This window comes from Parasteatoda tepidariorum, chromosome 10 (assembly GCF_043381705.1).
Source record: "Parasteatoda tepidariorum isolate YZ-2023 chromosome 10, CAS_Ptep_4.0, whole genome shotgun sequence".
Taxonomy (NCBI): Eukaryota; Metazoa; Arthropoda; class Arachnida; order Araneae; family Theridiidae; genus Parasteatoda; species Parasteatoda tepidariorum.
The window spans coordinates 68,771,553-68,798,109 of NC_092213.1; the positions used below are offsets into that span (position 1 = coordinate 68,771,553).

The 26,557-nt window shown below is 26.7% G+C and overlaps 2 protein-coding genes across 8 annotated transcripts in view; one reads left to right on the forward strand and one right to left on the reverse strand.

Moving 5' to 3' along the window:
• Nucleotides 1-249: 249 nt before the first annotated feature.
• On the reverse strand, nucleotides 250-19,570 carry LOC107448687 (zinc finger protein 782). 7 transcript variants are annotated; one of them, XR_006225422.2, is made up of 3 exons: nucleotides 10,727-12,685; nucleotides 7,228-7,298; nucleotides 250-1,824 (listed from the first exon to the last, which is right to left on the reverse strand). XR_006225422.2 is itself a non-coding variant. In XM_071186400.1 (3 exons), the coding sequence occupies exons 1-2, from the start codon at nucleotides 19,319-19,321 to the stop codon at nucleotides 7,249-7,251; spliced, it is 1,521 nt and encodes a 506-aa protein (XP_071042501.1). In that variant the 5' UTR covers nucleotides 19,322-19,570; the 3' UTR covers nucleotides 1,117-1,824; nucleotides 7,228-7,248. The 7 variants fall into 7 exon arrangements, 5 of the variants coding, with proteins under 5 accessions (XP_071042504.1, XP_071042501.1, XP_071042500.1 ...); XM_071186400.1 differs by lacking the exon at nucleotides 10,727-12,685 and adding an exon at nucleotides 17,851-19,570 and having other exon boundaries at nucleotides 1,117-1,824; XM_071186399.1 differs by lacking the exon at nucleotides 10,727-12,685 and adding an exon at nucleotides 17,833-19,570 and having other exon boundaries at nucleotides 1,117-1,824.
• A 180-nt stretch (nucleotides 19,571-19,750) lies between these two features.
• LOC107448681 (dedicator of cytokinesis spg) overlaps nucleotides 19,751-26,557 on the forward strand; it is a 62,041-nt gene continuing 55,234 nt past the window's right edge. The window contains exons 1-7 of the mRNA XM_071186398.1: nucleotides 19,751-19,913; nucleotides 21,568-21,651; nucleotides 22,413-22,453; nucleotides 23,291-23,346; nucleotides 23,426-23,522; nucleotides 25,272-25,420; nucleotides 26,025-26,109. Of these exons, the coding sequence (XP_071042499.1) occupies nucleotides 19,877-19,913; nucleotides 21,568-21,651; nucleotides 22,413-22,453; nucleotides 23,291-23,346; nucleotides 23,426-23,522; nucleotides 25,272-25,420; nucleotides 26,025-26,109 (549 nt within the window). The 5' untranslated portion in view covers nucleotides 19,751-19,876. The remainder of the gene's footprint in view (nucleotides 19,914-21,567; nucleotides 21,652-22,412; nucleotides 22,454-23,290; nucleotides 23,347-23,425; nucleotides 23,523-25,271; nucleotides 25,421-26,024; nucleotides 26,110-26,557) is intronic.

Here is a 26,557-nt window from a genome sequence, read left to right on the forward strand (position 1 = left end):
AAGTGTACGTTGTGTCTGATTTCGTAACTTCAAATATCGTATACGCTAATTATTAGAATAGTTGAGGTATCCCTTTGAACCATTGAGTATGTAACATTGAACATGTAAATCTGATCATTAGACCAAAAGTTATTCAGAGTGATCAGTTACATTTTTTTGATGATTCACAATGATTTTTAGTTAAAAGTGTCTCACTGATTATAAAAACTAAAAAGGAATTGAAATACATTAATTCAAAGACAACCACAATTATTTAAGTTCATATTTTTTATTTTGAAATAGTACATATTAAAAAATGTATGGTGGAAATATGTAAGAAATTTGGGTACGATATTTTAGATGCTTAGGTAGCATGATAGAGACAGTAAGTCAAAAAATATTATTACAAATATTTCAAAATCAAGAATTTTTTAATTGCACTAACAGCATTTTAAATCTAATTATGTATCCTTATGAGACTTACATTTTGCACTGCCATACCATTTGGTCCTTCAATTTGCTTTACTATTGTTATTTGTTGTGAATGCCTCACACTGTTCAGATCCCTAAAACAGTGATTACTGCAGAGAAAATTCCTTTCATTATAGAAAGTTTCAACATTCATTAATATGCAAACATATATTTATACTAAAATTAAAATAAATGCATATTATTCATTTTACCTATTATCATTTAAATTTGTTATGATATTATTTAAAAAAAATTCATATTTTGAGTGTTGAAATAGAAAATTAAAAATTTACATTGTAATAAAATTTAAAAAGATTTGTTGAGTTATGTGCTGGTCTTTTTGTACTGAGAACAGAGCAAATCAATTTAACAGAACTGTTATCATTTGGTCCTACAGTTTACCTCATTGAATAAGCAGGGCATTTAATCCCCCTTTATTAATAAATATATAATTTTATGTATTTAAATTTTTTCAACCTCATTTCCTCTTTTTCTTAAATCTTATCTTTAAATCTTTTTCAAGATATGTAATATGCACCAATTAATTTCAGTTCTTCTTAATCATGGATGGTACAATTTAAGTGCTTTTTGATAACGAATGGTATAAATTTACTACTCTATAAATTTTGAAAAGAAATGTGGAAGGTATAACCAGGAAAGCAAAATAAAAAAAACTTGGATTATCTTTATTTTTAAAAATAGCATGGATGATTTCATTAAAAAAATATGGATGATTTCATTAAAAGATGCTTTTAGCATGCATATTGTAAATTTAATCTTTAAAAGCGGCAGAGTACATAATCCACTGATTTTATTAGTTGTCACTCAATCGGAAGACAGCAAAATAATATTTAAACAAAATATTTATCAAAACATTAAAATGCATGCAAAACAGTCATAAAAATAAGTATGCAAAACAATAAAATGTTGAACAACTTAATAATTTTGAAATAATATTTATAAGAATAATACAAAATGCAAGCAAAACAATAATTCTTTAACATAAGAATAATGAAGCAATATTAACAAAAATATTTCATTATTTTACCCTCTGAACTGTTCATATTTAATTTCGATTGTAAGCATAAGTATTAAATATCAGGCAACTACACTTCGTGATAATTAAAGATACATACACAAATAACTTATCGGAATTTTAATAAATAATCAGCCAAAGATAGAAAAAGGGAAAAAGCAGTATTCTTCATGCTTTGAGTTAAAAACACTGACTTTTTGCAAGATCTTGTTTTGAAACTGATCTGGCAAAGATTCAAGTAGAGTAACAACCTCTTCATTTTTCTCAATATTTATATATACAGTACCTTAAGGAATTCAGGATAAAACTCTGACAAGTTATGCATCAAGCAAGCGAACCTGGAATGAAAAATAAATACTTAAAACTACAGGCAAAGGACAGAGCTTATTCTAAGTAAGAATGGAGTCATAACATCCACTGGCTACCATAATTTCCTGTTGCTGGAATGCTGTACTTTTTATGAATATTTAATTGACTTAAATTATTCTAAAATAGAATCGTGGGTCATTACAAGTCAAGTTTCTGCTATCAGGAAATCATGAAAGGGCAAGAAAAATAAAAATTCAATTAGTCAAATTTTTCTTGAAAAAAATATTTTTATACTTGACTCATTAAAATTTTCTTTTCTCTAGCCAGATATTATTATGAAGTTTGATATAAATGCCCACCATATTTGACGTGATTTGATTTCAAGTTGGTTTCGAGTAACTAAGCTTAAGCATTTAGCGATACATTTTTCGATTCTTAATGTGTTCATAGGCATGCAAACAAAAAAGCTTCCACGCAATTAAATGCCACATTTAAGTTGTAAATATGACATCAAAATTAATAGTTTAATCGCAGTACCATTTCTTTTAGGACCAAAAAGCTTAATTTCACATTACGTTTTGTCAGAAAAAAGAAGTTTTGTACAATAATAAAAGAAGATAATTTGACAATAATAAACATAAGAATACTTAATTTTCAAAATTTAAAAACGTATTGATAATTATCAGTAATTTTTTTTTTGAGAAAAAGCTAAAATAATCTATCAAGAAGTGTTTACAAAGTTTAATAAATGCATTCTGCTTTGTATCCCAACTATTGTTTGATCTATAAGATTATAATGTTAACTTTGTAAAGTGAAACTGAATAGATTAAAAAAAAAAATTCTAATTTTAACTGTATCTTTATTTTTTAAACTTTTTATTTGACATTTTTGTTTTCCTTTTTCACTCTTATAAAGAATTAAATAATTTAGAATGTTTGCACAATTGCTTTAAGTTATAATTTAACAACATTAAATTTTGTAATTTTGACTTCTGTTTGCCAATTTTCATTTAAAAAACTTTGGGAATAAATAAGAATTTAGTTACTTAAAAAGAACAATTTTATTTACTAAAGGAATTTATAGTTTCAATTTTAACTACTGTTTGCTATTTCTAAATTTTAGATAAATTTCTTAAATATAAGTGATAAAAAGATCAAGAATAAAACTTCCACCTAAGTAAAGAATTAACTGAAATTTTCATGGGTTGTTTGGATTAAAAGGTTTATTGGTTGCAAGCACAAAGTATACAAAAAAAGGAGATTATGTTCGATTAAAATAAAAAAAAATAAAAAATGCCACTAGAAACCAATTTTTACCCATTTTAAAACCTTAAACAATTTGGATGAACTATATATTTAAGTGTAAAACAAAAAGTATCTATCATGTTTTTAAATATTTATAGATATTATTATGGTGTGGTTAAGAAAAAAATAAATCTTTTAAAAAAAAATGGTGTTGTTCTACTACTGTCCCATTTTGTAATTACTGTCCTCCAACTCAAAAGCATGTTTTTAAACAAGAATTCTTTTTTAAATTATGATTTTTCTTACAAACTTTTCTTCTGTGGTAAGATAATATAAAAATATAAGTGATCAAAAGATGTTTATCTAATGAAAAAGGTAAAAATTCTTTTTATTTTTTCAAAATTTTAGATGCAATCTATTTTCATAAAAAATATCAATTAAATTTTAAAATAAATAGTATTTAAAATGTTTACCTATACATATTTACTTATCATTAATTATTGATTCAGAGAAAAATATTAATATTTTCTTCATGTGTTTTAAAAGAGTTTCAGTGAGGGGACAGTAATTACATGTTTCCATTCAATTAGAGTTTAAGTTTTTTCATTGCTGATCATTGATTTGTATACCTAAATGAATGGTCTTAATGTTAAAATTATCAACATCAAGTTCATAAGTTATCAACATAAGAAAGATTAAATTTTCCTGAAATGCTTTGGGAAAATTACACTAATATATTCGGTCATTAAGAGTTAAGTTAGCTAGATATTCGAGTACATGTACATGAGTCGAGTAACATGTACTTATGGTATGTTTCATTACATTTTTGCATCACAATCAATTGAGCCATATTTTATTTAAAAAAGTAAATATAGTTGTTGCACATAAAATTTTATTTTCAATCATTGTGAAATTTAACATAAATAATAGTAATTAATGTGATATTACATAGTAATGTTATAAATGTAATTTCTTACATGTTAATTATCAATGTGTTGTTCAAACAGGAATATACATGTTTAAATTCACATTATTATACAAGTGCGCTAAAATACAGGAAAAAATTGCTAGCGAACAATAAAAGATTATTCAAATTATGTAAAAACTTTTGCTTCTTCATTGAATACAATTCTTACTTTATGCATTTTCTGAAGTTCAGAAACAAAAAATAAAGTTTTCTTTTCAGTTTAGTACATAAATTTTAATTTTTCCACAGAGAAATAAATACATGAATAATGCACTTTTAAAACGCGTACGGGAGAATGGGGCAAGACCAAGAGCAAAACAAAAGGTGTTATGGGCCCCTTCTTCAAAACACAAAAAGCTCTATTTTCATATTTTGAAGAATTTTTTAAGAGCCTTTACACCAAATGACAGTTTTTATATAAAGAAATTCTCTGCAAATTTCTTTAAAAAAAGTAGTACATCAGTGACTTTTCGTGAATTATATACTGCACGCAACAAAACAATGAATATCTTGATTAAATGTAAGTTCCTAGGTCAAACAGTTTAGCTCTATAACAGACCCTTGAATCTTAGCTTCTAGGTATTACCCCTCTTTTCCCTATGCATAGTTTCAGAATATCAAATTACAATAGAAAAAAAATTTAATTTACAGATTTTAATTCCTATAACATGTAAACAAGTTTGACAAATTATATTTCGTTATGCATTTTCTTCCCTCGAATTTAAATAAAAAAACACTACTGACTTTACTTTTTAAATTATTCCTTTGTTAAACAGTAGGTACTTTTGCTTACATCTTTTATGATGGTCATGGTGGTTTCTTACTAAATAGGAGAGTTGTTGTTTACATCATCATAAAAAAGAATTTGCTTTTCTTCTGGTTTTTATGCAAATTATAATAGGTCATTTTTATACAATTTATGTTGGCAATTACATAATGTTAATTAAGTATTAAGCAACATTCAACTGTATGCTAAAGTAAATCCAGAGTGGCAAAAAAAACAACATATCTTAGAATTAATCCTATGATAATCTGGAGTTAGCAACTGACTTTAATGATATTCGAAATAGGAGTTTCATAACTTTGTCAAAAATTTAAACTACGCATGAGTCTGACATCAACGAAATGCCTAATAATATAAACATAAACTTAAATTTTTTTTCTCGAATAATCATGATATAGTGAAAGTGTGGATTTACAGATTTAGTGTTTGTGTTCATAGATTTTAGAAATTTTAAGAGTGCACCAAGGTCAAATAATTCTGTCAAGACCCATCGACTGCCTTGTCTTAACACTGTCATATTGATTGTATTGTTTCTGCTGAACTAAATACATTTCAGTGTTCGCTGATTTGGTCTTCTTTTAGTATTTTGTGCTCACAGGGGTCTGTCTAGGTTTTTCTGAAAAGTACCTATTTTGTGAAAATTTTGACATAATTGGTGAAAAATAAAAAATTATATTAAAAAAAAAAACAATACAAAAACATGGTAAAACTATAGATTTATCGTTTCTTAAAGGATACAAAAATTAAATTTTAAGAAAACGTATTTTGTGAAACTACTGTTTTTCCTAAAGTTGAATTTGTGAAACAAGTTTTACCTAAAATTTAATTTGTGAAGGTATCGCTAAACGGTAGTAAATTCGGCCTGGACAGACCCCTGGCTCATCACATACATTATTAATTTTTAGAGTTATTTTACTTTAATATATCATGAGTGTTTAAGCTTAAGATCTTATAATAATATAGACATCAGGGGTCTGTCCAGGCCGAATTTACTACCGTTTAGCGGTACCTTCACAAATTCAACTTTAGGAAAAACGGTAGTTTCACAAATTCAATTTTAGGAAAAACGGTAGTTTCACAAAATACTTTTTCTTAAAATTTCATTTTTGTATCCCTTAAGAAACGATAAATCCATATTTTTGTGTTGATTTTTTAATATAATTTTTAATTTTTCACAAATTATGTCTAAATTTTCACAAAATAGGTACCTCTCAGAAAAACCTAGACAGACCCCTGGACATAATAATAGCTTAGATTTCGTTGTTGCAATATATAGAAAAATTTGAAGAAGAAAAAAGAGAATAATTTTAATTTTGAATAATTATAAAAAAATAGTCTTAACCAGTTGAGTACTTATTTAGGATACTGGGTGATATTTTGTCATTGTTTAAAGCAGAGCGAGTTTAAAACAAAGCATTCAACAAGTTCAGACTTTGTCATCTGAGATTGAGAACTCAACGAATTTTGCTGGAACAAAGAAGCATTACAAACCCAGTATATTACTCTCTGCAACGATTCAGCATGAATTTTAACCCAATTTGATTTCAGATATACTGAAGGGTAGTAATATGTAATAGTAGCCATTATAAGATTCTAAACCATCAAATTTAAAAATTTAACTTATGTGAAGTTATGATTTTAATATTATATTTAACAAAGCATAAATATCTATGAAGTCTTTGAGTTAAATCTTCATCATCATCAATGACTTGATAGCCAAGGGTGGGCCTTGGCCTTCTCAAGAAGTTTTTTTCTCGGCCAACCGTTTTCCTGCTAACGTTTTTTAGTTTTTAAGACCAAAAGGTCTTTTTCTAGGCCATTTACCCACCTCAAGTTCGGCCTGCCTTTTTTTAGTGCGCCAACTGGTCTGGAATTAAAAACTCTTTGTGGTACAGTCTTCATCCAGGCTGATATTATGGCCTACCCATTTTATTCTTTGTCATTTAATGAAGTTAATTATGTCAGGCTCATTATTATATGAGCGATAAAAATCTAGTCTAGATAAAAACTTATTTTTATATTGCTATATAAAAGAACTGTTATAAACATTAAAATGGTTATTATTCCCTAATAATCATTTTCAAAATTTTTTTTTTAAATATTGTTTTTTGAAAAGCACAATGTGAATATGATTATAATTTTTTACAAATGCATGGCCTTTTCATAATTATAGTTAAATTATATATTTTAAAAAAAAAAAATTTCCTTTCTTTCTCTTTGGCATTTAACTTTAATTATAATGTGATAAAGGCAATAGAAATAATAAATAATGTATTATTAATTGGGTCTAATTACAATATCCAAAAAAAGTTTTTTTTTAAAAAATCTTTACTCTCAGAGCCGCTTTAACTCTTCTATGGTATCCCAGACATTTGCAAAACATCATATGGGAACCACTAACTTAGACAGTACAAAAGTTAAAAGCAGTAAACTTACGATACAGCACATCCACATCCTTTATTCACAGGTTATTGGTTTTGAACATAAAAGTGCTCGAGTTTTAACTCCTATTAAAATTTCAAATTTTTTAGTCATCTGCATGAATACATAAAATATATTTTAATGAGCAAACAAAACAAATTTTTAACTAAAAATGGTATAAAGAGACAAAATAAGAAGATTTTGATAATTTAGAAACGTTAAGAGGCCTCCTGATTATCATGCATTCTAGATGAAATTTCTTATTTTCTAGTTTTTTTCCCTTCTTAAAAAACTTTAAATGACACATCAGTCAACACTCCGATATCCTTCAAATGGGTTTAAAAGAAAAGGCATAACGTTATAAGAATAGGAGAAATAGGGCTTAATCATTTATCGAAAATTTTAGAGCTTGTCGTAATTTTTTTTCTTCTAAAAAATTTTAATCAATTAAATTAAGAGGTTAATGATTTTTTGATTGGTAATTTGATAATTAAATATATGCCATTTTTTAAATTTACTTTTAGTATATTTTAAACTGATGAAAAGAATCTAGATAATGCTAAAAATTTCTCTTTATGTATATTATACAGCACTAAGTTATTGATCAAAAAACTAAAAACAAGAAGGTATATATATATATGTTAAACTAACTTTCATAAAAAGTTGATTGCCAAATTGTGTTTTATCATAAAAAATACTGCTTAAGATATTTCCCAAATTTTTATTGGATGTCAGATTCACATTTTGCATGCTTTGAAGGTTTAAAGTACATTACACACAAAAAAAAAATAATTTAAAAATGAACCATAATAAATAACTTGATCTAATGATAGAATGTTCCTGCTCTGGGACTCAATCTTAATAGTTCAAGATGGTGACCTCAAATCTAATAATTAATTAGGGTAGATAATATATTTTAAGTTATAAAATCAGATACAAAACTGTACTTTCTCTGATGAAACATAACTTTTTCTCGACAGATTCGAACTTCAAATCCCCAAAATATGGGGTAGCCGCAATCTGGGAAATATGGTCCCCATAGTCAGGAGAGCAGTGCAAAGTTAAAACTCCTTGTTAATTTTACTTTTTGCCATATTGTGAGAACTTTTTTAGCAATCTGCTTAGCGACCGATTTTGATCTGCTTTGACATCTACCGAAAGTGAACCTACCAATCCTGATGCATACATATTTTAAGAAACTTTTTTTTGTTTTCTTACTCTTTCATTCAAATAAAGTACAGCACTAGAAAACATTTTATATTACAACCTAAAATTTGTTAAATAAAATATTTATCACAAAATTTTTTGCTTTTAAAAATCTTAAGTGATATTCGCTTTTCGGACTTGACGAGGGCTACTTACGGACTTGACGAGAGAAAAGGTACTTATAATGAGCACAGAAGCCTGCTTATGTGTAACAATAAAACAAAATAATTCCTGTAGTACACCAACAATTTTAAGCACTTTACCTATTTGGAGCGACCTCTACCGGCTATGTGCCTACTGTTTCGATCTTGAAGTTTCGAGAATTGTATGCCATAAGGATAAAATGTAGTAAAAAATTTACATAAACATCCTTAAAAAAATGTAGGACATAAAATATTTCAGAATATATGAAACAAGGTTGGCATTACATCTAGAGGAGATCTATTTCTTTCAGAATATTAAAAGAAACTTAAAATAACCAATACAATTTGTTAACAATGTTTCCCTAGATTAGCTTTAATTTAATATAGTAACAGACAGTCAAAATTCATTTAATTTATAATAGTTATATACACAGAATTTTTAATTCTATATATCATATTATTCAAAAGTAGGTTAGAGTTTTATACTTAACAGAATTCGTTTATAAAAATTAATAATAATAAAAAATTAATGTGTTTTCTTGCAGTGTATAAGTTATGAAGACAATTTGTTATTTAGTAGTATTAACAAAATTTGATTTACTTAGTATTATTAATATCATTTTATATAATTCAGGGATGAGAGTAGTCAGAAACTAAAAAAGAGGAAATCCAAAAATATTTATATATATATATATAAATCGCACTTTTTTTGTCTAATTTTTGTTTAAACTTGTAATCCATGTGATTATAAGTCCCGATATGAGGCTTTTAANTATTACATAAAATTCTGAAAAATATAATTTTATTTTGTAAGAAATTCATTCCCATTTATTGCTTTTTTAATCCATTTATTTAAAAATTACTGGATTACTTAAATTAATGGATTCACACTTAAAATACATTGAAAACTAATATTATTTAAGCTAGATTGCAATTATCAAACTGTTCTATATTTATTTTTGAAAAAGGGCATATTAAGGCAGAGGGTGATTTCTAAACTTCATTAAAACCTTTGTCAGATATCTCACAACAGCAAGATTGAAATTGTGTTTGTCTTAGAATTATTTTAATTTGCCTGAGTTTAGAATTAATCAATAAATGTAAAACAGAATATTTTCGTAATAAAATTGGCCAAAATAATTGCCAAGTTTTGTGAAATAAACATAAAATCGCAGAAGAATACCAACTCAAAAGGTAAAACGCATAGCTACCGCTAGATAGATTTTTTTTCTTCTTTCTTTTCAAATTGTAAGTTTAAAATCCCCTTGATGCCTCAGCGATTTTAATTGGCTGAACAGATTTTGCTATGGCACTATCCCCTTTATTTAAATAAACATGAAAGTGGTTTAATGCTTTATTCATTAGATTTAAATGAGAATCTAAATTAGTCAAATTATTTGGTACTTTACAAAATTACAGATGCAAAATATTTTCTTTTTAGAAATACAGAATTAAAGTGTACAACTTAACAGAGTAAAACTTAAGTTAAATGTAAAAACTGTGTTTAATGTTATTAAATAAGTAATCAACAATTTAGATTAAAAGCATCTAGAGTTCTAATTTACCATCTAAAATATATTTCTTATAACACCCATTAAAAAATATAACAAAATTTTAAAGATTCCAGAAAATAAACAAAATAAGGAGTACTTGGCTTTTGAAATATTAAATAAAATCACTACAACCTAAAAGACATTTTGAATGAATACAAAAATGAAAGAAAAAACATAAATCAATGAAAATGAGCTTTATTATTCCTTATATCAATGTGGATATGTTTATTTATAACTACTTAAAAAACCAAAAAGATGTACCATTACTTCTATTGACGGATGAAAATGAAAATAATTAAGAAAAGTGAGGTTTGTAGCATAAGTGTTTATAAAATCCCAATTTACAGCATTTAACAAAGATAGCAAGATTTTGATGATATTCAAAGTACTTTATATATGTTTCAAAAATGATAGTATCAATACATGAGATAAAAAAAACAGATTCTTTCTACTCTTTAAGTAATTTGAAACTGATAACTATGGGCCCAATTGAGACTAATACAGGACATGTTAATACCAGTAGTTGTCTTTCGAAAATTAAAAAAAAAAATAATAATAATAATAAAAGAGCAAGAATTTAAAGAAAAAGATGATATTTCAATATATTGGTACCTGTTTAAGCCAACTTATATTGCCTAGTTGTTCAACCTAGTAGAATATACAGGAGAAAAATATATAGTGGCTAGCCAGACAGCAGATAAGAGTTTTACTTTTGAATTTTCCCTATTATCTGATTTTATTTATCAGTTCAATACATGCCACTGCCTGGAAGTTACCAAAACTTAATAACTATTTTGGTGTAATTACTAATGCGGATATGGAAATCTTCTTAACACTATCTCAAAATAAAATAAAATCATTGTTCAACTATACTATCAAGAAAATATAAAAATTAAACAAAAGTAGAAACATCAAACTTGATAAATACATTTTCCTATCACATAGGCCAAACATTAACTAATTAAAATACTTTGATAATTCTGAGTGCTAGAACTTGAATTTTCATCTTCTACCACAACATCTCTGCTGTCACTTTCAGATTCAGTCTCGATTCTCAGGGCATGCTCAGTCTGACTTGAGCAGGATTCTTCACTTTCCAGTTCAACATCTCTGGTATCAGTTTCAGATTCAGTACTATCCATAGATACAGTGCCAATAAAAATACTCGAACTTGATTCTTCATATTCCACATCAGCATCTCTAGTGTCACCTTCCGATTCAGTGTTTCTACCTTCGACCCTTAGGGCACAAACAAGTGGACTTGAGGTGGAGCTAACATCGTGAACTTTTTCGTGTTCTCTAAGTTTCTTTTTACACCTATATACTTGAAAACACTTGCAACACTTATAATTTTGAAGTCGCCAAAAACTTTTCCTATGTACGCGTAATTCAATTTCTTCTTCAAAGGTAGCCTGGCACACATGACAGACATATGACCGAGAATCATCTTCGTCATCAGGACCACTTGTAACTTCGCTATTTTTCGAATACTTGGGTCTTTTTCTATATGCTCCTTCGGTATGAAGATAAGAATGTCGTTTTAAACAAGAATCGTGAGAAAACCTCTGCTCACAGTATTGACAAGCATAAGGCTTTTCCTTTGTGTGAGTAACTTGATGCTGAGTAAGAACCTTTTCAGAAATGAAATTCTTATTACATACGTCACAAGTGAATGTCTTGCCATTGTGAAAAGTTAAGGTAGGTAAACCCAACTCCCGCCGTAAATGCATATTATAGTGCACTTTCAAATTAGATCTTCGACTAAAGCATTTCCCACACTTTGCACATTCATGGGGTCCTTTCTGTTGAAAATGAAGTTTCTCATGCGACTTCATATCTCCTTTATATTTGAAACCTCTGTTGCATACTAAACATATGTACGGCTTTTCGTCAGAGTGTGACATGTAATGTCTCTCCAATTGACTTTTGTTAGAGCATTCTTTGTTGCATACGTCACAAGAGTAGGTTTGATCAATTTCGTCTATTTGTTGCCCTTCTTCAATGTGTTCAGAATGAGTTGTCATATGTCGCGTAAGATTTCGTTTATGTTGAAAACTCTTGGAGCAATATTTACAAGTAAAAACTTTCTCTTCAGAATGGGTAGCAACATGTTTCATGTAACGACTTTGATGAACAAATTCTTTGCCACAGGTTTCACAAGTATAGTTTTCTTCTGGATTAAAACATATATGCGATCTCAATCGTACGGGATCTACAAATTTTTTGTTACAATGTTCACATATGAAATGTGTTTTATGAGTTATATAATGCTTCTGCAAAGTTTTTTTTGAAGCAAAACGATCTCCGCATATTTCACACTCAAAAATCTCAACGTGTGTATGACTCTTTATATGCGCCACCATCCGCCTGGAGGTGCATACAAAACCACAAATATAACATTCCTCTGTATCTGCTTTACCAGATGCCATTTCTAAGCAAACTTTAATGATTCATTTCATGTTCAAAACAATATTTTAGTGTCCATTTATTATTATTCTATTTCACCTTCCCTAAAACTGGTGCTAATGCCAGCCATATTGTTATTATTACGCGTACGTTATGCGCATTTCGAACGTTAATCGCTTATTGGCCATTTTAAGTCATGTGACCAAGTTAAGGAACAGAACTTCTTAAGGCTAATTGGTCAACTAAGATAGCCTTGAATTGTGAAGAAATAGGTAGCTACAAGCGTTTTAAGTCTTCAAGTTAAAACCTGCAGACGACTGCTAGTTTCCATTTTGCATTAACTTAGTTCATAAAAGAGTGAATGTCAAATTTTACGAAATCTTAAACACTTAGGAAAAAGTTTCTTTAAGTTATAAATATAAAAACCAGATGACATTTGAATTTAAAATAATATAAATTGTATGCAAAATAAATGATATTTTAAAACAACATTTTTCTTTACTTTTATATTATAAATTAATTTTAAAAGAACATAAATCAGTTAACAATATTTTGGAAAATAATCATTTCGATATCTTTTAATTATTTACTACCTAAAATAAATGCAATAAATAACTACATTAGTTTTATAAATAAATAAAAAACATTTTAACAAAGGTATTTAGAAAAGAGTAACACTATCCTCTTTTCATTCATTCTATTTATTGTTTCTTCTCTATCACTTTCATGAAAAAGATTTGTTAGTCAAGACGTAATATTGCTAACTTTAGAACAAGGGTAGTTTAATTTATTTTCCCTTTCTCATTTTTAATTTAAAGAAATTTTTTTTTAACCAAAGAGTCACTTTAAATTAGCTTTGAAAAAATAATATATAACCTATAATTTTGGCAAACTATGGAAAAGAACTAACATTTTATTTATTTTACATTTCAACAAGAGAATGAACAATTTTTTTATATTATTAATTGATTTTTTTAAGTCAATAATATAGCAACATCAAAAATCTGACAACTTTTAAAACAAGAGACTGATAGATGGTCAAATTTCTCTATCTCTAAGCAAGATTATTCATAAGTGACAATTTCTACTAAAAAAATTTAAAAACTTATATATTTATCCTCGAAAATAGATACAAGAAGTGACACAATTTAAATATTATTTAATTACATAATTACTCATTGTCACACTGCTAAAATTCAACTTACTTTTTGTCTTAGGCTAATGACATGTAAATAAAAGATTTCTTTATCAGGGATTCAAAATCATTCAAGACCTGGAATTGCTTTCTTACTTACCTTTCTGAAATTGCTTATCTTCATTACTTTATATTTGCCAGATACCAACAAGATGGCTATAGTAAATTTTTTTACATTAAATTTTTTTTAAAGAAATAGTGTTAAAATTATAGTGAAAAAAGAACAATACAAACATGTATTTTCGATTTAAAATTCTCGTGACATGAAATTGTGTAATTTTAGCTAAGGATTCGAAAAAATCTGTTCAACTATACCAGGCTTGGCTTAAGGATAAAACATCTAGATGTCTTTTTCAGATTATAGAGTGAAGGACTCTCTTTTCATGTCACAATTGAAGGTGTTGATTGCGACATGAAGTTCAAACAGGCTGCAAAATTATGAAAGGAAAAAATGCTTAAAAAATTAAATTTAATATATTTTATAATTAAGTTCGTCTTTTAGAAAACTTTGTCAAATTATCAAGTAAATAGTGTAAAAAAAAAATAGAAATTATGTGTGATAGTGTTATTTGGTTGTATATTCTATCAACAATTTTAAATTGCTTGCTTAATTTATATTTAATATGCTAGTGTTATGAAATGGCAGCAAATTACAATGAAATCTTTGTTCTAAATTTCACTCTTCTATTTTAAATTCCACTCTGCAAAAGTTAATAGGAGAGTGAAATTTATTTCATGATAACACTACTCCATCCTAAAAAAAAGAAAAAGGCTATAGTTTAAGTAACAACTCTGTCCAAGGAAAAGGAAGATTTCCATATGAGATTATCTACTAAATAAAGGGGGGAACGCCAAATTTTGAAGACAACTGGCAGTGGCTGAGGAAATATTAAACAAAAACCAGAGAAGGAGACATATTCAAAAGGAATAACTTGTAGCAGATACAAAGCAAATAATTGCATACTTTTTTAAAAAATTTTTAAAAGTACAAAATTCTTTTTACTCTTTGGCAATTGTAATTGGTGCAAACAGGTACTGACACAGAAATATTAATGCATTAAACAAATAAGGTTTAATGAAAAAGTTCTATTTTCATGACTGAGATGATTTAACCTCATTCAATTTACTTTTTTATTTTTAAAAATGACTTCACCAGATTTTTTTTAAATTTATATCAGTTAAAAAATACTTTAAACAGTATAAAAGATATCAAAAATTTATGATTTTTTAAGTTCAATAACACTTATTAGGTTGATAATAATAAAACATATGAGGTTTACCAAGAGAATAAGGAATCAATATATATTTGTAAATTATTCATTGATATTTATTTTCTTTTAAAGACTAAATATAAGTAGTCATGTGATCTGAATTGAATAAAAAATAATGAAATGGAATAATGATGCTTATTCATCAGAATATTTTAAGATATTATTGAATTATCACACGAAAAGATGATGTAAATACTCTTGAAAAAATAATACATGTCATATGATTAATGTAAGTAATGTGCAGAATTATTAATGCAAAATATATACAAAAGAAGTAGCTTCTTAATAATCTATTTAGAGATTTCCATTATACAGATTCAGTTTTATGTATATTCAAATAACTTGTATGACAATATTATAGGTGGTGATCTCACAGTTTAAAAAAAAAATACTTATTCCTTGATTTTTTCGCATTTTGTGTATTGTAATCTTATTTTTAAAGAAAATGGAATTTTAAACACTGTAAAATGAGTAGCAGTAACAGTCAAAATGCAACAAAAACATGTGCATTTTCCACGATACCAAGCGAATCAGAGGTGTAAAAAGTAATTACTGTAAAGTGAAATTTGTGTGTTGTAATAAATATCGTATTAATGGTGTCAATTGTAATGAAGTAGAAAAAATAGGGGGGGGGGTAAACATAGAAACGAGGTGTTAAGAAGTTATTCGAATTTTGTTTTCATAATGATATCTTATCATCATGAAAAACTATAATACTAGGAATTTAAAAGCATGTAAAAATTCTTAGCAACAACTGCTAAAAAAATTTAAAAAATGGAATTCCGTCAAATCAAGTGCATCAAAAAATTGCTACTCAAATGCATAATTTGAATTTTCATCTTATATTGATATTAGCAAATTAAAAACCATCAGAAAATTAATAACAATAATTGTTGTAAAAATGCTTGTATCTACACGTGAACTTAAGAGTGAATCAATTTCATTAAATGCAGGATTTGAATTTTACATGCCACAATATCCCATAAAAAATATCAGTATACTAGAAACCATATAAATATCAAAAGCAATAATTAAAAAAGCTATCAAAGTGCTACTGGGATTTATAAGGAAATGACTTAAATGTGTAATTCAAAATTTTTAAGAGATAATACATTAATATAAGTGGTAATATATAATTATATCTCTTCCATCATAGATTCTGTTGTTATACAGCGATCAAAAACTACTTTTATCACATTTATACTTCCTAAAATACAAAGTTTAAATAATATTAAAAATATAACCACTATTAAAGCAAACAATTTTTTAAAAGTATGCTATTTCGGAACTACTATCAATTTTAAAAATTTTCTTAGCTACATTTTTAGTTATTTTCTCAGTAATCTATACAAAAAAAAATTTATAAATAAACAAATATTGCTGGTGAATAGTTTTTTTTTATAAGAAAAAAAAGGGAATAATGGTAAGAGAAGTGTCACATTATAGAGATTTTGTGAAAATTTCAATATTTAAATTTTAGATTTGTGGAGCTCCGTGAGGATTTTGTCGGAATATAAGTATTTGATTTTTTGAAAACACCAGGAATACAATCACCCTTGATTACATCTCAAATTAGTTAAATCTAATGAATAAAATAAAAAAATATTAGTCAAATTTTTTTAAGAAAATCCAATTTAAATAAAATAAAACTGGATTTTTTTATTATTTTACATTAAATCATCACGAGATTAAAAAATAATAATGATTTTTATCAACCTTGATTAGAACCTTATTTAAGAAAGTAATTCAAAATTGAATATAACTATTATTTGATCAAAAGCTTTAATTGTCACACATTGCTTTGATTTTGCTAAGAATTTTTAAAAGAGGTGATTAGAAGATAATTTAAACTAATAAAATAAATTATTTTAAAAACAACTACATATAAATTCAATAAATTTGTTGTTCATTCAGAAATATAACAATCTGAAAATACAGTCAAACTTCAATCTATAGTTCCTGTATCTTTGTTTTCCCATATGTATCATCTTATTCCAACAGTTCCATCACAATTGCTATTTTTATAATGTTAATAATGATCATCTGGATAGTTTTTGAAACTAACAGATTCCTGGACCTATTATTCGGAAATTCGACCGGCATTCATAAAAAAATATTGAAGTTATTTTATTTTTCGACGAAAAACAGTAACTCAACTTTGCAAACTTACAGAAGATGAACAGCAATTTATTACAGATGTCAAAAATTTAGTAGTAGAAAAAATAGTAGTAGATTCTGAGTAGAAAAAGAGTCTGTTAAAATCAAAATTTCTAAATATTTTAAATAAATAAAGGCGATCCTTATGCATTGCGAATATTTATCCATCAAATGAATAATTTTTTAAAATGGATTTTTTTTTTATATGGTTTGTAAATTTATAAATTTTCAAGACTATTACATCTTTATAGCTTTTTATACACTTTCAAGTTATTATTTGATTTATAATGTTGCTCTGCAGTCACTGTTTAAGAGCATCTATCAATCACTATGAACGTTCCATAAAATAGATTAAGATTCTACTGTATTCATATTTTCACACATGAGGATTAAAAATTTAACAATAAAGCTTAATATGACTATTTAAACCCTTTGATTGAGAATTAATTTTTGTAACTATTTGTAGGGGGAGCAATCTCATTGTTATCCTATTCACTTCAAAATAAGAAGTACATTTACGAAGTCACCAATTAAAAGAAATATCGTTGTTCAATACATGATAACAATAATTTCATAAATATAAAAATTAAATAAATTGTTGATATATCAATTCATATTAGATTACTATTTATATATTTTTTCTTACGATCTGATGTAAGCTAAAAATAAACATTAACTATTTAAAATACTTTTTAAATAATTCTCACTGCTAGTGTAACTCGTGGCTTCATCTTCAATCTCAACACCTTTACTATCCTTTTCAGATTCGATGTTTTTATTTTCCAAACTTGGAGCACATACAACTAGACTTAGAAAGGATTCTTCTTCTTCTATATCTACTATGTCACTTTCATATTCAATATTTTTCGTTTCATTTCTCAGAGAACTAACTGAGTTCATACTGGATTCTCCACATTCAGTTTCAGTGTCTATAGTATCACTTTCAGACTCAGTACTTTTACTACCATCAACTTTTAAAGCACAAACGACTGGTTTTGAAGTAGAGCCAATGTCATGGATTTTTTCATGCTCTTTAAGCTTTTTTTTACACTTATAAACTTGTAAGCACTTGCAACACTTATAGTTATGAACTTGCCAAAAACTTTTCCTGTGGGCCTTTAATTCAATTTCTTCATTAAATGCAGCGTGGCACACATGACAAATAAACGGCTTAGTATCTATTTCACCATCAGGGCCAATGACAACAATTCTATTTTTTGAATATTTAGGCCTTCTTCGAAATGCCCCTTCAGTGTGAAGATAAGAATGACGTTTTAAACAAGAGTCATAAGAAAATCTTTGGTTACAAAATTGGCAAACATAGGGTTTTTCTTTAGTATGAGTAACTTGGTGTTGAATGAGGTTTCTTTTAGAAATGAAACTTTTTTGACATATATCACAAGGAAAAACTTTTCCATTATTTTGTTTGGGTGCAGGCAAGCCTAACTCATGACGCAAATGCATAGCACAATGTACTTTTAAATTTGATCTTCGGCTGAAACACTTCCCACATTTTTGACATTGATGTGGTCTTTCATTAAGATAATGAAGACGCTCATGAACTTCCATATTATGCTTTAGAGTAAAACCTCTGTTGCATACTTGACATATAAAAGGCTTTTCATCAGTATGAGACAAATGATGCCGTTCAAGATTTCTTTTATTAGGAAATTCTTTTTTGCATACATCACAGGTGAAGATCTTTTGCTCAGTTGACTCAATTTTTATATTACCATCCTCATCAACAGGATGCTTGGCTATATGAGCTGTGAGATTTCGTTTATATCGGAATCCTTTAGAACAATATTGACACTTAAATGCTTTATCTTTTGAATGGGTAGCAATGTGTTTCATCCATCTGCTTTGATGAACAAACTCCTTACCACAAGTTTCACAAGTATAGTTTTCTTCAGGATTAAAACATATATGTGATCTCAAACGTTCAGGATCTACAAATTTTTTATTGCAATGTTCACAAATAAAATGTGTCTTATGGGTTATATAATGTTTTTGCAAAGTTTTTTTCGATGCAAAGCGATCTCCACATATCTCACATTCAAAAATCTCTACGTGCGTATGACTTCGTATATGTCCTAACATACGTCTGGAACTGCACACAAAACCACAAATATAACATTCTTCAGTCACAGACTTGTCATTACTAACATCAGATTCCATTTTTATTTAAATATTTGCATTTAAACAACACTGTTTATAACAATCGAGCTATACAAGAAAAAAATATTTTTATAATGTAATAAAGCTGAGGTAAAAAATTATGAAACACTTCATAAGTAATATCAAGGGAAAATATTTGTTTAAAATAAGTTATACAGACAAAATCAAATTCTAATGGAAATGGAAAATAATTAAAAGGAAAAAGTTTATTTCGTCATAAGGAATGCTAATGCTAGCCATATTGTTTGCAGTTTCGTTTTCATCATGGCTGAACTAGATCCAAATTGGTCATTGTATGGAAGAACCAAATTTCAGCTCTCCCTAGCTTTTTGGTCTATGCCTGATCCGCAAATGATAAATATTTTTCACATTCAAAACTAAATTTTTATTTTGATAAAATATTTAGAAAAAGAAAACAAAATACTTTTATTTTAGAATTAATACCCGGCGTTTGGCGACAGCAGAGTGAAAAATAAAGAATAATGGCGTATTCTGAATTCTGTACCGTGTAGGAGTGTTGTTTACAAAAATTTTTAGGCATGATTGGTTAAAATCATGTGGAACCCAACTAAAAACAAAAAATTAGGAGTTTGTAAGTTTAGTACATATTAAAAAGTCTCAAATAGAGTAGTTATATTTAATAAATTTAAACATTGCATCTGTTTCCTTCAAAGTATATTCTTGATATTAAAGCTGTATTTTATTTGGTCTGATTTTCATTTTGTTTCTTTGATTGTCATTTTTTCCTACCTGACAATATTTTATTATCTTAAAGTAATTTGGAAGGAATACATAATACTTAATGTCACAGCTTTAATCAATGACAAGTGTTGTAATTTCAATACATCTAATTCCTTGTTTACAATTACCAATGTTGACGTTTTTTTCCAATTTTTCCTCGATGTTACGATACGAGCGTAATCTTGTTTTTTAATATAAAAACAGAATAGAAATTATCATCCAGTCACATTCTTTTTAGTTTTGTTCTGTTATTATTACATAAGTTTTTAATTATTTGTTTTAGATGTCTTTCTAATAAACTCTCTTTAGACGAGTGACTTTTTTTTGCAATTTATTCCTTAGTGTTTGAATACGAGCTTAATTTTTTTTTTAGTATAGAAATATTATAAGAGTGATCCAGTCATATTCTTCTCTTAATTTTGTTCAGTTATTATTTTACAAATTGATAACTAATTGTTTTTCATGCCTTAACTATCTTTGAACAAGGTCAGCTAAGTAAATAAGTTCGTAGGAAAATGAATGATACAATATTCGTGTAAATAATTGTTCTTATAATTATTCTCATTAGTAATTTCTTTTCCAGCAAGAAGTTCATATATTTTCAGGTAGTGGGTTATAGAAACTAAAAGATACCAAATTTAGGGCCTATGCTTATACAAGGCTGAACAAATGTGTTACAATTTATTGAAGGCACTTTCCCCTCAATGCTTAATTAGCTTTATTTTCTGCAATTTTCATGAAAGAAGTTTTTTTTTTCAATAAGAAATTTTGGTTAGGCACTCAGTAGTCCCTCTCCCCACCGTTGTGTATGTCTTTGCTCTAACATGGAGTTGTGTTAAATTGTTAGAAGATGTATTTTTCTTTACTCAGAAAGAGACTGTGAAAATCAAATAAATTTATAATTTGCAATATGCTAATGAATTTGTATGGCTGTTAATTAAAGTTATAAAATGTGGCACGGAAAAATACTTTTCTAAATTGAATATTATTTTTTTTTTTTATGGATTTGATTTAGCTTTTGATTTATGGGATATAACTGCAATCTTAGAAGATATGAATCTTATAAATTTCGAGCTTCGTGGGACAAAATTAAAATCACTAAACTTCTTTATCAAATCTCAAAATTTAAAATTTATCAATGCACTGTCGCGAAATATTTAAATTTAGCACAAATTAAAGGCAAAATGAATAAAAAATACAATGAATAATTAACTCTCTGTTATTCATTATATTTTATAATAATTTGTAAATGCTAGATTTTCTTTCTAAGTATTATGTTAAATTTCTGTTCATTTTTTAAAAATTTATTTTGTCTTTTTTGTTCATTTTGTATGCATCAGTTTCTTTGATGAATAAAAATGAAATTTATTAGCTTTTTTAATAATAATTTTTTTTAAATGCTGTTTTTGCTGTAAGTTGTGATGTAATTCACAAAAGAATTTTTAAAATGAGTTTGACACTTATATGCTGTTCTATTTGCTTAAACTGGTATTATAACTTTTAAGGTATCTACAACTATGATGGAAATACTAAATGTGGGTTGCCACTTGAAATTGGAGAAACTGTGCAAATTTTAGAAGAATATGGAGGTAATTGCAGTTTTCAATTATACAATTAAAAAAAAATTCATAGATTTTTTTTGTTATCATCTGATGTATTTTATTTCATAACATACACTCTTACTGTCTAAATGTGAATCTTTAGAGATGTGTGGGTTTCCAACAAATATTTATTTACCAGTTTTAGTTTAGACTGATGTTTTTCAACCTTTTAAACAGTTAAACATTTTTAGTGAAACACATTGTTTTACAATTAAGCAAATTTTTTTTTTAATACTGTACTATTTCAATCATATTTTATTCATGTCAGCTTATTTTAAACAATAATTAATAAATGACTTTTCTTTGAAAAAATGAACTTGTTGCATTGAGTGCTTTTTATGGATTTTGTATCAAATCATAAATTTTAAAAATCATTGTTGAAAAATATTTTAAATCTTTTTTTTAAAATTGTTACATTTAAAGTTCAATAATCAAATTTAGCAAACATAGTTTCAATTGCTTAGCAGTTTTAGTTTATGAAGTAAGATTATTTATCATTAAAAAAAATTTTCCTAATTTAACTTGCTATAATTTTTAGTCTATTTTTAATGATGTTTGTAAAACATTTGTTATTTGAAATTTTGTTTGAGCACATTGAAATTAATTCTGCTCCTAGGCTAACTTGTATAAAGAACATTCAAATTTGTTGTCAGATTATACGTATATATATATATATATATATATAATTGATTAATTGGTATATAATTTTGTGTATATAATTTTGCTTTAATTTTTTAAAAAAATTTTAGGTTGGTTCAGAGGATTTTCTGTTCGAAATAAAAGCTTAAAAGTAAGTTTGTTATAAAGTTTTCTTAATCTTATTTGTTTTTGATTGGACAAGTTTATTTCAAATAAAATCAGATAAGCCATTGATATTCACAACTGGATTTGTTCAAAGTTGTCAAAGGCTCTTTCTTATTTATAATTTGATGTATCTAAGTGAAAAGTTTATTTGCTCTTATGTTTAAAAATAAAATTAATTAAAATAATATCTTAAATGTCAAAGGAAAAGTATTTTAAACTTATTGAAAACTATATCTGTACAGTTTTATTAATTCAAATTGAGAAAAATCTAAAACAGTTCTTAGTTTTGTTTGCTTTTTCTCCCTTTTTTAATACAAGCAAAGCTTCTATTTTTATCTTTTTTAAACTATTGCATTGTGAAATAATGTTTTATCATCAAAAGTGTAAGAACGAAATACATGAAGTAAACAAAGCTAAACATTTAAAACTTAAATCTAAAACAGACAGAAGGAAATGCATTGCGTAAAATGTTTCTTCATGTATAAGAAATTCTTGAATTTCTTTTTGCCAAAATGTATTTTCTCTGTGTCTGTTTGTATTGAAAGGTTTTTAAAAGATTTTTAAAAAAATATTTTTTTTGAAAAAAAAATATTTTTTTAAAGTGTTCTTTTACTAATCAATAATTTGTCTTTGACTTAATTACTTCTTATCATTTTATTGAGAGATTGTATTTTCCAACCTTGTATTATTTTGTAATAAGTTATTATTAGACAAACCATTTATATAGTTTTATAAATTCTATTATTTTAAGTAATAAAAATAATTACTAACTGCATTTTAAATATCTTACAATGTAACTGCTAAATTGTATTTTTGCATATAGGGTATATTTCCTGCATCATACATTCACCTGAAAGCTTTCCATATTTACAATGAAGGGTAAGTATATATATTATTGGAATTTTTTTAAGTGTCCGTATCAGCTCTTATAAAAATGTGCCCTTTCTTCATCATTTAGTTTGTATGAAACAGTAGTTCCTGTTGAAGATTCTACAGTTAGGGAAGTTGCATCAGTTTTAAGAGAATGGCACTCAATTTGGAAGCGGCTATATGTAGTAAGTCTTAGCAATTACACTAAATTTGTTGAGGGACATTATATTAAATGTTATTTATGAATAATGTATGCATGAAAAATATGTTATTTAAATCTATCTGAATATTAAAAATGTTCAGTATTAATTAGGTTTCAATGCTAAAAATGGTGAATTTAATAAAAAATTCATAAGTACTTAATAAGTTATTCAAAATTCTCTCACGTTTGATTTAAAAAACTTGAACTACAATTTTACTGAACATTTTATTTATAATTTTATTTTGAATTGAATTTAGTTTTTATATAATTGATAAAATTATTAACATGATATTTGTATAAGTTTGTATTATCACTACTACAACAAAGATTTGATCTCAGAAAGAAAAATTTTGAAAAATAAATGCTGCATTGAAAATTTTTTAGATCCTGATATTTATTAAAAAGGATGGCAAATCTGTTCTTAAAATAGTAAAAGCATCTCATATTGGATGGCTTGGTCATATAGTTTAGATATGATGATTTAGATAAGATAAAATAAAATAAAAAAAACTTTTTTAACATTTAATAACAATGTCCGATTCTATAGCTTTAAATTTGAGTGCAATTTCTGGATTAAATATTGGGGGAAACTAGCCTTCATGGTCGACTTTTTGGTGGATTTCACTTTCATTTGCGTTACAGAGGGAAGAAAACCTCTCATTGTTAGTCCGGCAGCAAGAAGACTAACCATGATTGGTCTCTCAATGGAGATAAATTTTGTCAGAACTATGTCTGATGTGAGCGAGAAGTAAAATTCAAATAGACCAACCAGCCGCGGGATTTGAATTTGGGTAATGTAGTTCAGAGTTGAGCACTCTATTTCTTAAGCTGACCCTGCTTGCTGATCTGAAGCAGATATGAGTGGGCTAATATATAGCATTAGCACTGGATAGAGTCAAATGCAGAAATCTTTTAGAGACAGTTGACCTCTAATAAGAAGTAACGCTCAGGATGAAAAAAAGTTATAATATTCCAGCATTGGTATATATCACTTAATTTAGTATTAAAAAAAATGTTAGTTATTGTAGCATAAGTCTCTGTTCAAAAGTTTAAGGCACGAGTAAGCATATGCAGCTGACACTTGTAACATTTCTTTATTTTCTCTTTCAAGATTTAAGGATTTTTATCAATTGATATGTATATACAGGTGCTTATAAGTGTTTTCATAGTGCTATCTCATATATAGCGTTTTGTGTATAGATTTTTTGTACGATATCTTTATTTAATGCTAATGTGATTCTCAAAAATTTATAAATAAAAAAAAATTTATATCTATCTATCTCTCTCTCTCTCTCTCTCTCTCTCTCTCTCTATCTTGTCTCTCTCATTATATAGAGTAGATCTAGTTTGAACCTGTGAATTCTAGTGTGACTCTAGGGTGAGTGTGAATATACATCCTACTGATCTTGTTTCTTTGCAGAACTGTGAGTGATACATGTTCCCTGGGAACATCTATCTACATGGAGAGGAAAAAACCTAGGGTATGAGAAAGGGGTCTTTTAATACTTGAAGATCTNATAATAGATCATTAGTTTTATTTCTGAAATTCAGTTAGAATTTTGCTGTATTTATATTTAAGTTTAAAATCTTATTAATATAAAAAAAATTTTGCTGCATTTATATTTAAGTTTACAATCTTATTAATATAAAATTTTATTATTATATCATTAAATTATGAAACTTGTTTGAATAAACTTCAATCATTAATATCTTCTTTTTTTTTTCTTTATAGAGAAGAGAAGTGTCACTCTTTCAGAGACTTCTAACAGTTATGAGAGACTTAATCGAGAAAAGACGCCAGTTAATTACTGGAACTTTGACTCAAGATCAGATACGAGAATTGAAGTTAAAGATAACTGGGAAAATAGACTGGGGTAACAGGTAGGACTGTAGATATTGTCTGTTTTTCATAGTTTATGATTCATAGCTTTATAAACTTAGTTATTTTTCACAAATTAAATTAATATGTTTGAGTTTTATTTGACAGTATTATTTATCGGTTTAGTATAATTAAGAGTTGTTCATAAGATTTATTTTACATTATTCTTATTTTCTTAAACAATTAATTTGACTTTCATTAATATTTCTTTGAATTATCATCAAATTTGATAGCCAGATCTTTGATTTCAATTGTGGTTGGAGCATACCTTGTCAATCAGCATTATTTAGACTCTACAGATAGAGAAACATGTATGAAATCTAGTGTTTGCAACAGAAATTAAATGAAACAAAATTTTATAAAGCTTAACATTAACATTGGATAAATGTGTTTTCTCTTATTAATAGAGATTTTCTTGAAACAATTCACCTAAACTAAGTAGCTTGTTAGTACCTGAAATTTTATTTTATCATTTTTTTTAACAAGTAAAGGAAAAATTAAATTGAGGTTACTTATTATCTGAATATTTAAATGAAATGATTATGATTTTGCAGTCTAATATTAATCTGTTTGGAATGCTTAATAGAAACATTTCTTTTCCTATAGGCAGCTGGGCTTAGATCTTGTACCACGTCTTAATTCTGAAGTTGTAGATCCAGATTCTTTAAGCCCCATTGAATTACATCAAGTGGTATGTATAAATTTGATGGCCATAATTAAAAACTCTTGATTTTATATACAAGAAAAATTTTTAAGCTTTTTAAGATTGGAAAAATCTTAATATAATTTAATTTGAAAAATTTGATTATAATTTTTCTTTCTTTTAATTGCAGTTATTTATATTTATAATATATAAAGAATTTAAATTGGGGGATTTTAATTGATTTCTTATTATAAAGTTTGTTTCATTTAGAAAAAATATTTTTGATAAAATAAGTGTTAATTTTGACATTTGAAGTTTTTTATATAGTTTCAAAATTATAGTATTTAGGCAATTTTGTAAATTTTTGAACAATAATTATAAAGCAATCTGTGGAAAACTTGTGCAGGATGTTTTAAAACTGTAATGCTGAAACCATTGCATTTAGTATAAGTATTTGTTATGTTCCTTGAACAAAAAAGTTCATTCATATTTTTTT

Excerpts from the sequence above, each read along its gene's own strand:
- LOC107448687 (XM_071186399.1), bottom strand. The coding sequence starts at position 19,321 with ATGGAATCTGATGTTAGTAATGACAAGTCTGTGACTGAAGAATGTTAT. Across the intron at positions 7,299-17,832 it reads CAGTGAGAATTATTTAAAAA|GAGTTAAAACTCGAGCACTT; the intron begins GTATTTTAAATA and ends AAATTTTAATAG.